The 12,554-nt window shown below is 42.8% G+C and overlaps 1 protein-coding gene across 3 annotated transcripts in view; it reads left to right on the top strand.

The window, feature by feature from the left end:
• The first annotated feature begins 5,374 nt into the window (after nucleotides 1-5,374).
• The window catches only part of LOC119128510 (cytoplasmic polyadenylation element-binding protein 4-like), a 35,565-nt gene continuing 28,385 nt past the window's right edge, over nucleotides 5,375-12,554 (top strand). For 2 of the 3 annotated variants that reach the window (XM_037260990.1, XM_037260988.1), the window contains exons 1-4: nucleotides 5,375-5,504; nucleotides 6,388-7,505; nucleotides 7,968-8,066; nucleotides 10,689-10,782. In XM_037260990.1, the coding sequence (XP_037116885.1) occupies nucleotides 6,447-7,505; nucleotides 7,968-8,066; nucleotides 10,689-10,782 (1,252 nt within the window). In that variant the 5' untranslated portion in view covers nucleotides 5,375-5,504; nucleotides 6,388-6,446. Of the gene's footprint in view, nucleotides 5,505-5,868; nucleotides 5,956-6,387; nucleotides 7,506-7,967; nucleotides 8,067-10,688; nucleotides 10,783-12,554 lie in introns of those variants that run through there. The other variant, XM_037260989.1, reaches the window with a different exon arrangement.

Below are 12,554 nucleotides of genomic sequence, written 5' to 3'. Positions count from 1 at the left end.
CGCTCTGAGAGTCATTATTTTTTAATTCTCAGGCATCACTGTATCTTCTTTTTCAAGTCAAGTGAATTATATTTATATAGCCTAAACTTGTCTCGAAGGGCTTCACATGGCCTCAGTTGACAATAAATCTCGACATCCGCTTATCTTAACTCCCAGGAGGGCAAGGAAAAACTCCCAAAACCTCAACTGGGGAAAACTTTTATGAAATAATTATAAATAATTAAACAACTTTAATTAATTAGTTTTATTTAAAACTTAAACATAAATTGATCACCATCCATCCATCCATCTTCTTCTGCTTATCCGGGGTCAGGTTGCAGGGGCAGCAGCTTTAGGAGGGACTCCCAGACTTCCCTCTCCCCAGCCACTTCATCCAGCTCATCCCGGGGGATCCCAAGGCGATCCCAGGCCAGCCGAGAGACATAGTCTCTCCAGCGCGTCCTGGGTCGTCCACGGGGTCTCCTACCGGTGGGACATGCCCGGAACACCTCCCCAGGGAGGCGTCCACGAGGTATCCTGATGAGATGCCCGAGCCACCTCATCTGGCTCCTCTCAACGTGGAGGAGCAGCGGCTCTACTCTGAGTCTCTCCCGGATGACCGAACTTCTCACCTTATCTCTAAGGAAGAGCCCGGACACCCTGTGGAGGAAACTCATTTCGGCCGCTTGTATCCGGGATCTCGTTCTTTCGGTCACGACCCGTAGGAGCGTAGATCGACCGGTAAATTGAGAGCTTTGCTTTTTGGCTCAGCTCTCTCTTCACCACCACGGACCGGTACAGAGTCTGCATTACTGCCGACGCTGCACCGATACGCCTGTCGATCTCGCGCTCCATCCTGCCATCACTCGTGAACAAGACCCCAAGATACTTGAACTCCTCCACTTGGGGCAGGATCTCGTCCCCGATCCGGAGAGGGCATTCCACCCTTTTCCGACCAAGGACCATGGACTCGGATTTGGAGGTGCTGACCCTCATCCCGACCGCTTCACACTCGGCTGCGAACCGCTCCAGTGAGAGCTGGACATCACGGCTTGAAGAAGCCAACAGCACCATGTCGTCTGCAAAAAGCAGAGACGCAATGCTGAGGTCCCCAAACTGGACACGCTCAACGCCTCGGCTGCGCCTAGAAATTCTGTCCATAAAAGTTATGAACAGAATCGGTGACAAAGGGCAGCCTTGGTGGAGTCCAACCCTCACTGAGAACGAATCCGACTTACTGCCGGAAATGCGGACCAAACTCTGGCATCGGTAATACAGAGACCGAACCGTTCTTATCAGTTGGGTCGGCATCCCGTACTCCCGAAGCACCCTCCACAGAACTTCCCGAGGGACACGGTCGAACGCCTTCTGTGTGTGATTCCTTGAAACTAAACTAAAGATGTAATAGACATTTAAAAAAGAAATCAAATATTCTGAAGATGAATGAATGAATGAATGAATGAATGAATGAATGAACGAACGAACGAACGAACGAACGAACGATTTGAGTGAATCCCCTTTAAGCTGGCTTTTAAAATTTATCACAAACGAAACTTGTTTCTCCAGGGAAATAAGTTGTAGAGCACCATATTATTAACGGGTTTATGAAATAACAGTGAATAATTAGTTATTTTTAACCCAAATTTTGTTATTTTTGAACCAGCAGTTTTAAGAGTATTTTCGCATTCACGAAGTCATACCTTCCCACCATTAAAATGTATCTTTAGTTTGTTCAGCAAACGGTGTGTTGGTATGCGTGTGTCTGTTTTTACAATAGTTCAATATGGAGTAATCGCATCAGTGGTATTGGTAACGCAATCAAAGTCAAAGTCAAAGTCTGCTTTATTGTCAACTTCTTCACATGCCAAGACACACAAAGAAATCGAAATTACGTTTCCACTATCCCACGGTGACAAGACATAGTACACGACATACATACACAATCAGGTCAGCAGAGAGCGTTCATCGTCTCAGGTGACCACACATGTTAAAACATACCCAATTGTCGTCTGATTTGCCATCATTGTAGTGAAATACTGCCTGTGTTATACGTTTTAAAGTCTCCAGTACCGTACTGGAAATAGCTGCTTATGGAAGGGTCATGACATTGAAATAATTACACAAAGTTGTAAATCACAACATACCAAACATACAATCGCAAAATACCAAAACTGTTTATGTGTATCAACCTCCATCCGATCACTCTGAGTCAAAGCGTCATGAAGAGGGTGTGGTGATAGAAAATGACCACTAAGTGGAGGCATTTGTCAGCTGTTCCTCAGAGGGAAGTTGAAGCAAAGCCGCAAAGTATTTAAAGGGAGGGTAAAGCGAGCCAACATTGGCACTTACTATGGGAAAGAAATGTATTAAAATATGATGTCAGTGCTAAGAGATTTAACAATATTTGGGAACAGAAGAGCTGTACACTTGACGCCCACCTTTTTGGCGGAGTTTGACGGAAGGAAGAGATCACAATTTCCCCATTGGAAATCATTGTAAAGACTAGCCCAGTTTATATTTTATCAGGAAAATGAAAAAAGTTAACATTTTCTATTTTATCAATTCATTTTGGAGAAATAATGAAACAACGAATGCCTTTAAAAACGCCCACTTTTAATGAGGAATAGTGCCACACACCCCGCCCCCCATGTATTTGTTGATGACGTCACGGAAGGAAACGATCACAATTTCCCCATTGGAAATCAGTGTACAGTTTCCCCTTTGGAAATCAATTGGCACCAAAATTTACATGGACATCTCTACTTATCACTTGGCCTAAAATTTGGTTTAAAGAGAAAAAACAAGACTATGAAGTCAGATTCAGTCATTGAATGTACAATCTCACCTCTCACCCCCTCCATGACATTGTGCGATCCCTAAGCAGCTCGTCTAGCAGCAGACTTTTACACCCACGGTGTAGGAAGGAACGGTTCCGCAGGTCATTCATTCTCTCTGCTGTCAGACTTTACTACACGCGTGGCACCTGATAAAATTGTGTTTCGTCTCTACTAGCGGCACTTGTATTTGTCCTTGTCTGTTATTTATCCTTTTTTGAAATTTTGGCACTTGTATTCTTGCACTCCCAACAACCTTTATTACGCTGCAGACTGGTTTGTTTGTACAAGTCCACATGTTTCGCAGACAGGCCACTATTAATCGACGACCCAGGCTTGGGGAGCTAATGTTACAACAATAAATAAAGTAAATGTTACAGCCAAGCCCACAAAAGGTACGTGCGGTATACGAACCAAATTGTGCCGTTGCACATGACTGTGTGAGGGATGACACCTTAGCCAAACATGCTGCTGGCTGGATTCAACTCCACTACACTCATTTGGTTGCTATGGCAACTGAGCTATATCAATATTGAGATGTGCAGAGACCTCTGAAAGTGTCCTCTCAATTGAGAAACCTGAGATAAGCAGCTTTGGCTGCATGTAACCCTCTCTGTGGAAACTAATAAATATATAGATGACTTGGTGTCCGGATGAATGAATAATTTTAGTAACAAATGGATGCAAACTGTCTCATTTTGAGTCTTAAAACACAATGTCTTAGATTAGGGGCCACCAACTTCGGTCCTCAAGGGCTCTCATTCACAATGTTTTAGATGTATCCCTCATCCAACACACCACGTTTACCATTTTATTCAGATAAAGATTCAGGTTCAAACAACTCTTTGTATGTACCACTGTGAATATTAAAACCAGGAAGCACCTGGACCTCGAGCTTTAGTTCTTAAAAGAAAACATAAGCTCAAAGCAGTCTGAGTTGTTAAACCACCCCAACAGGCCCTGCAGCACATGGTGAGGCACGGCTTGGGTGGTGAGTGCAGCATAGAAGGGACATAAATGAGTGGTGGCTGGTTGGCCTGGTATTAAACATACAGAGGAGACAATATAGCTAAAGAAAATGACCTATAAAAAATCTTATTATCTCTAGATATTTTGCATCTGTACTAACAAATCAACATATAAAGCATTGTTGCAGAATTGCAAAGGCATTTACATTTGGTCAGAATAGGCAGCATCAGTAACTCCAACTGGAACTGGTGAAGGAATCATGTTTTGGTTGAACAAGTTTAATGCAAGTCATTTTACTCCAACATGAATAATGTATAATGCAGGCCAGTGCCGGCTCTACGCAGGGGCAAGAGGGGGCAACGCCCCCTCAAACAGATGTCCTGCCCCCTCGAATCAAACTTCTAGAAGTGAAAAATCCGCTGATAGAAACACACGTTAATCAGCCCCCTCTCTTCTCTCATGTCGGTGCAGTGTGTGTCCTCCCTCACACAGCCTGCTGTCAGGACTCCGCGCCCCTCCGTAAACATCCAATCACTGTGAGTATGCAAATGAGGCAAGACGCAGCCAGAGAGTGTCAAGTTACAGTCAGCGCGGTAGGAGTTGGAAGAAGCAGTAAAAACTCCACCAAACTCGTCGTAATGACCCGTGATATAACTAATGATTAGCAACAACTCAAATAATACTTAATATAACATTCATATTATATGTTTCCCCCCCCCCCTCCTGAGAGATTGCCACCTTATTGTGGTCAGGGGGTTTGCGTGCCTCAGTGACCCTAAGAGCAATACCAGCAGAAGCTTTAATCTTCAGGTGGGACACCCAAGCTGGACAGGTCTTAGTGTAGAGGCCTGACAGAGTGCAATCCACTTCTCCAGGTTGAGATCTGGACACACAGCTAACAACTGCCGTGAAGAAAACACTAACAGTGTTAAAAATGTGTAAAAAAAAAAATATGAAAAAAGAACATGCCCCCTTCACATTTCTGACTGCCCCCTCTTATGTGCATTCCTAGAACCGGCCCTGATGCAGGCCCTCATTTGAAGAACTTCTCTGTTAGAGTGAGAGTGGAAAATGAAAATCAAGCCTAGCAACATGCACACATGTATGCTTTTCGACACAAACAAAAGATTTTAAAAATATATTATAAGAGTGAAATGATTCTGGAGAAAATTATGAGGTAGTGAATTTCCTGATCTGTCATGAGCTGCTGGGTGAGGTGGAGGGCCGACTTTGTTTAATCAAATCGTGCCCACTGCATTTTTCACTAAATTGCTGAAAATAGTGCACCATTCTGCTTAACCCGTTTATTTTGCCTGAAATGACCTCATTCCAAAAAGGTCTTTGACAAACATTACAGCAGGATATCTACATTTGATCATTAACGTGCTCCCCTGCAACTCCTCCCTTTAATTTCAATGCATCCTTATGTGGGTGGAGAACATGTGCCATTTGTTGAATTAAGGCGTGCCATAGCGCGGCTACACGATAATTATCCAATCAAACGGAAGATGACGGGGCGGGACTAAAGTGAAAACCCTGACGCTCATTGGCTTCCTGGTCGCAGTCAGGGCGGGGCTTGGACTCGGAAGTGTCCGCCGACTGGCTCAGCTGTCATCTGGATGAAAGAAGAAACCACTTACACCGACCGTCTGTGAAATGCAGAAAAAGTATAAACGCTGAAATATGGCAACATCAAAACGAGGTCATGACGCCGAACTGAAGGTAGTTATGACCAAGTTGCTACCGATTTACTCTTATTCTCGGTACTTTAGGGAAGCAGAGGCAGTTGCAATGCGTTGTTTCGGGGTGAAAATTTGATGGCTTTGCTGTGTGACATTGAACATACAGGGAATGAAATAGACAAGGGCGTTTAAATAGCCAAGCTCCATTTCCCACTTGTCATCCCGGGAAATTTCCACCGAGCTTTCGTCCGTGATGGTGTCGCGTACATTCGTTCGTTTCGTTTGACACTGTTATCCGCAGAAAGCGCTTTAATGCTAGCCAGCTGCTGTGCAAATATGCTAGCGTTGTGTCAACGTCCCTTGAGCTAGCATAGCGGATCCAGTAAGGGAACTACCCTACATTGAGTACCGACGATAGACGTCATCAGCATTTTCCTGTATTTAAATGGCTACGTGTGAGGAGGTCATTGCTTAGAAAGGAAAATTTCACGGTAGGTGTCCACGCTGGTGCCCACCTCGGCGCAGACCGGTTCTGTCACAAATACACAGTAATGCTGCGGGGTGCTTTAAAATAGCTTGGTTCGTGTGCATGATGAAAAGGACACATGCAAGGTGGTGGAGTCGATGTTAGCTTTGCCGCTAGCTGCGCAACGACCTTTGTAGGCGTCAAGCCGGCCGTTTAGTTGCTGCCTATGCTGGTTCTGTTGGGTGTTATCCCTATTTGCATTTACCAGCATTATCACCCCAGCTAGACGCATCTTTCGTTTCTGTTCTTGCATTAGAAAACAGACATGATGCGATGTAAGTACTAATCCACTGCCATACGTATATGTTGTTTTTAATAACCAGACTCATTCAAGGTGTACTTTGATGTGAGATTTTTGATCATTCTAATCCAATTGTGCAATTGTCCTCTTTTTCAGGATTAAAAAAAAAAATTGGTGAAAGCCTAAACCTACTGAATATTTACTGGGTGTCCTAAATGGGGGACTACGGGTTTGGAGTTCTGGTGAAAAACAGCAGTGGTAACAAATCTGCTTTCCCTGTAAGGATCCCTCCACTACTCCAACCCCAGCACCCTCACCATCCCTCCAACCCTCCAAGCCCCCCCTCCTTTGTAAACAACACCTGCTCCACCAATGGGGGAAGTGGTTGGCTGTTCCCTGCAGTAGCCCAACAAAGTAGCATGCAAGATGAGATTCTGGAGTCGGACAAGTCCAAGGCTTTAGACCTCCAGGAAATGCAGGAAAAGTCTCAGGTCCAGGCTCAGCCTCAGGCCCTCTCTCCAGGCCAGCAGGAGGCTGGTGCTTCCTTAGGAGATCAGGAGGGAGCTCTTCCTGAAGACAACTTATTGGAGAAAGGTTCTCTGGAGAGCAGTGGTGGGAAGGAGAAGCTAAGGATGGAGTCACCAGTGCTAAGTGCGTTTGATTACCAGGATACCCTGGGAATGGGTACAGGGTGCACACAGTCCCCCACTTCCTCACTGACGAGCTTCAACAACTGGTCCCCTGCTGTTCCTTGTACCCAGTCTCCAGTGGTAGGTGATGATGTTGGGGGCTTCTTTGGGCCTGCTGGCTCCAATGGCAATGCACCTCCCCTGCTGTTCCAGAGCTTCTCCCACCACGCCGGGCCTGGCTTTGGTGCAGGTGGCAATTTTTCCCCACAGATCGGACCAGTCTCCCAGCACCATCCTCCCGCACCCCAGCCCCCGCCCTATCATCCTCACGGACAAGGCGTTCCACCGCAGCACCGGCGCTCTCCGGCAAGCCCTCATGCTCCTCAGCCCTCCTTTCCTCCGCACGCTCATCGGACCGGAGGCTTCCCCCAGCTGCCCCACCTCACTCCTGCCCAGAGCAAACACCCTTCACCCTGGGGAAGCTTCCAGAGCCCCCCCACACCCACATCAACCACCTGGAGCCCGGGCAGCTATGGAGGCTGGGGGGGCACACATGGGGTTCGAGAATACCGACGTGGTGTAGGTGGAGGAATGACTGGCCTTAACTCCATCTCTCCGCTAAAGAAGTCCTTCCCCAACAGTCAGGTAGATTCAAATGTCCCGAGTCATCAAAACGTGTGTACATGTAAATCTGCAAAGTGGATGTTGATATTTTTTTTGCATAGTAATTGACATTGAATGGCTACTATGATCGAGTGGTATTTTATAGGGGTTGCTTAACTTAATAAGTTGGACATTGGTCCACAGGCAGTACAACAGCACTCGTTTTGTGGTTGCTTTGTCTCAATATTGTATACTGTTTTATACACGTAAATATTAGGAATTAAATGTTTCAATATGACGCATGCTATATTCCAGAAAGTTAGATTATTTTAAAACATCATTTCCGTCACTACCGTATTTAGTGCATCTGAGTAGTTGTCTTTTAGCTGCTAGTAGTTATGTAAGCATGTGCCTGATTAAAAATATGTTATACAATTTCATATTAAGAGTAGTATTAATACAAAATAATGTTGGCCTGTGGATGAAAGTCTTCCTGTTCCTCAGGTTCCTTCCCAGAAGTTTCCCCGAAATAACTCTGGCTTCAATCACAAGGGTTGGGTGGAGGATGCTGTGACCCGCAGTGATAATGTCTACCCTTTCCAGGTGAAGCTATCACAATATATCCATTAATTTTGTTTAGCTGGTTGTGACGCTGTGGTCATGTCTTCCACTGGGGTTCCTGTAGGTCACAGGTGTCAAACTCAAGGCCAGATACGGCCCGCCACATCATTTTATGTGGCCCGCAAAGGCAAATTGTGCATCAAATTCGTGTCATTACTAGATTGCAAATTGTCTTCACTATAATATCTTTTTTTTTTTCAATATTTGACCAGTTTTTACTTGTCTGATCTGAAAACAAGTTATTTGTCAGTTTGTTTTGTAACTTTTACTGTATATATGTGCTTTTACATTTATTTGGGTTGACAGTCATAATGGCCCTCCGAAAGAAGCTATGATTACAATGCGGCCCGTGAAAAAAATGAGTTTGACACCCCTGCTGTAGGTCATCAGTGATAACTAGTATGTCCTCCTTGGGTCTTATAATTCTCATACTATTGACTACATTCGTCTGCAAATGCATTAGCCATTGAGCAAAACAGGATATGTGATGGTCATGTGTACGTCACTTGGCCGGAGGGAATTATTCTCATTCCCTGGCTTGCTTACGCTCATTTCAGAAGTCCTGTGCTATATGTAAGTATACTGATGCTTTGTCTGCTTTCAAGCCTCTTAGATGTACAGTCGGCATCACGCTTTGCAGAATTTGTTTCAAATGCCAAAAACATGCTTGGTAGGACAATTGAGTACTCCAAAATGCCCCTGGGTGTGAGTGTGCCCTGCGATTGGCTGGCAACCGGTTCAGGGTGTCCCCCGCCTACTGCCCGATGACTGCTGGGATAGGCTCCAGCACGCCCGCGACCCCCGTCGGGACAGGACAGGACAGGACAGGACAGGACAGGACAGGACAGGACAGGACAGGACAGGACACGACCGACCGACCGACCGAAAACATTTTGTTTAGTGTCATTGACTCCCCCAGGATAAGTAGGGTTAGGGTTATTTTAGTTTGTGAATTTTCATTCATGCAGTGAATGTTGCCAGGTACCTATTGTTGCAGTAATCCTGCCGTCCATGCATTCATTATCTGAACCGCTTCACGAGGGTAATTTTCAATAAAGAATTGCATTTTTGTGTAACTAAATGTGAACGAAAGCTCACCAAAAGTACAAAAACAAGATGTCTGTAGCACCCCACCCCCTACAATGGTTGAACAAATCCCTGTCCTGGTACGTTTGACCTACAGCTACAAAAATTGAGCGTAACATGGCGCTTCTAGACGTACAAAAATGACTGGTCATTTTATGTTTTCAGCATAATATATGATAGAGGCCGGGCATCAAAATTTGTTGTTGTACATTTCACTGAGACCTACAAAAATTGTGAGGCATGTCACAAGCCACGACGTACAAAAAAGGTCTTCCACTTTGATTTACTTTGACATTTTCCACCATTTTTGGGGACCTTTCTATAGAGACAGCTAGAGATTTTTGTTTGATTGTTTTCAAACTTTGTATGTTTGATTTAAAATGGAAGTCATATTTCAACAAACTCCAACAGATTTAATCCGATTCTCTTCAAACTTTGAGCGTTTTTAACAAGTTTTAACATGAAGCATTGCCAATACAAAATAATGATAAAAATTAATATTTTACCTTTTTTGTTGCCATTTTCCCCCCAAACATGGCTGTATAGCCCCCCCTCCACACACACACACACACACACACACACACACACACACACCAAATTTTAACAAAGTACTCCCAGTTCTACATTTCACGTAGATCCCTGAAAATTCAGCTACATACATAACAGCCCAAGACCCACAAAATGTCTTTGGGAGCCACATACCAAACTTAACAGGCAGGCCACCAATTTGACTTCATTTTGGAATTGTGAGCCATTGTGCTGTTTTTTTTTTTTTTTTTTTTGGAAGATCTAAACAGGCACATTCATGAAACTGTGCACACATCAGGCCTGGCTAAAACATTTATATTTTAGAGAGATTTTGTGCCAGGACCCCAATGAGGCCAGTGTTGCGAGGACCCTTTATAGCTCCTTGCAGTTGGTTTTCATTACGTTTTTGGGGCAATGTTTAATTTTGATGATTTATTTTTTTGTAATATTGTGTATTTGTTAGGTGAGAGACGTTTTGAAAAGGCCACAATAAGTATTTTTTATTAAAAACATGGAAAAAGATGATTTGAAAAATATTAACTTAATTATCATATAAATAACCAACAAATAATACTTAACAGTCCACTTAGAGTTCAGTGCAATAAGCCCAAACAGAAGAAATCTGAGGCTGCTGTTCTGAGAATGAGCTTTTTATGTATAAATCAACAAAGATCCATTTATGGAAAGCTGTGATGAATGCAGTGTTGTCTTTAATTATGTTCAACAATATAACACATTTGACCACTTTTAATTGATTGAAGTTGAATACACTAAAGTTAAGGCTATATACCTAATTTCTAGTAAGTGGCCCATCCCCTCCTATATGTTTATAAACGTGGCCCTCATCGAAAAAAATGTGGATACCTTTGGCCTATGCAGTTTATTATAACCTTGCCAGCCACTAGCAGCTAACTGTGTCAGGGCTGACAGTGCCTCAGGTGGTGATGGGAAAACTGTGAGGAGGCTAATTGTTTCTTCCTCTCTTTTTAGCAAGAGAGAACCCGCTCCTTTGATGGTTTCAACATGCACTCTCTGGAGAACTCCCTGATCGACATAATGAGGGCTGAACAGGATTCCTTGAAAGGTTAGTTCTCACAATAACAATAGTGAGGATGAGCTCTGTTGCCGTTGGCTATAAAAAAATAGAGCCTTTATATGACAGAAGTTTTAGGTGTCTTCGCATAGCATGCAGTTCAAAGTGTAGAAAGACAGTAGAGGAAAAAATTGAAAATGACAATTGTCTTTTGTACGTAATGTACAGGACGTTTTTTTAATGTATTTATTTATTAACGGTAACACCCAGATGTTCACGGTTTGGCATTTGGGAATTCAGTTATTCGCAGATTTTTGCGAGATTCACCCATTTGCTGTTTTTGTTTTTGTTTTGCTAATAAGTATTGCTTTGGCGACATCTTGAATTGTGAAAGTGAGTTTTAGTGCTTTACTATCATCCTATGAGGATTTAAAACAAAATTCATGCTTTGCCACCATCTTGTAACATTTATAAGGCAATTCTTTTTTTTATGGGGGGGATTACTTCCAGATTTTTGCTATTGGCGTCAGAGCTCTGTATACTTTTTAAAAACTTCAGTCACATACTATGTATTATAGTAGATAAATTATGAATAAAATAGGACATTTAAACAATGATGAATGAATTTTTATTCGTCTCAAACATGTAAACAATACATCAATAAAGCAAAAAACCGAAGTGAAAGTCATGTAAATTGACTTTGTATGAGTGCTAGATGCAAACAATACAAAATACAGCACATAATGGGCAGTATTTACATATCTGAAAAGGAGTGGGAAGAAGTAGGAGTTATTTAATCCCACCCCCTATCCAATTTAAAAGTAATTTTTAGTTACCTGTAACAAAGTTGTTACTTTACATATTACTGTACGTTTACTTTCACATGTACAGAAAAGAGGAAAAACACAATAACATTATTGAATTTCAATGTGATCATAACTCATAAGTATCAATTCCTTAAATTTCTTTTTAAACATCACCATACTTGAGCATTGTTTCAGGTTTTGATTCAGATTGTTCCAGAGTTTAACACCTGCAATGGAGATACAAAAGCTTTTTATTGTTTTTCTGTGTTTGAGTAGAGTAAATTTGCTGTCATTATCCCTTAGTGTGCAATCACTGTGATGTTGGTGAAAATGCATATAAATGTTTTTAGGCAAGGATTTTTGCTGCGCTTTTAACACCATTTGAGCAGTTTGATAATCTACAAGATCCTTGAATTTAAGAATCAGTCATTAAAAAAAATAGCATGTTAGTGTGTTCTAGATACCGTACTTTTTGCACCAAAAGGCGCACTGGATTATAAGGCGCACCCTCATTGAATTGTTTATTCCAGAGATTATTTCATATAAAGGGCGCACCGTATTAAAAGGCTCATAAAATAGAAGTTATACTGCAACAAACTGAGGTTGACTAGGGTTGCAGTATGCATCCACTAGCTAATAACCAATGAGCCCTTTGTAAATAATCGCGTTTCTCAAACTATCTCCTATAAAATGATCGGAACTGACTAAAGTTCGATCTAACACATTGGTACTGCTTACCTATGTTTCCCTTCCATATCGATCCGTAAATTTACTCTGAACATTAAAGGAGTAGCCTATTTTGAAATGAAATCGCCTCGTGCGTATAACAGCTATCATTATAGCATTAGCCACCCGCAAACTCCCATGAGCCTCAGCTCGCAGACTCCCATGAGCCTCAGCAAAGTGTTGTGGCAGCCACCTGTAAACAATCACGTTTCTCAAACCCTCTCCCATAAAAGTGATCGGAACCGACTAAAGACTGATTTAACACATTGGTGCTGCTTATTTATGATTCCG

Source organism: Syngnathus acus, chromosome 10 (genome assembly GCF_901709675.1).
Source record: "Syngnathus acus chromosome 10, fSynAcu1.2, whole genome shotgun sequence".
Taxonomy (NCBI): Eukaryota; Metazoa; Chordata; class Actinopteri; order Syngnathiformes; family Syngnathidae; genus Syngnathus; species Syngnathus acus.
The sequence above is the reverse complement of the archived record's forward strand: the minus strand, read 5'-3'. Positions and strand labels throughout refer to the sequence as shown.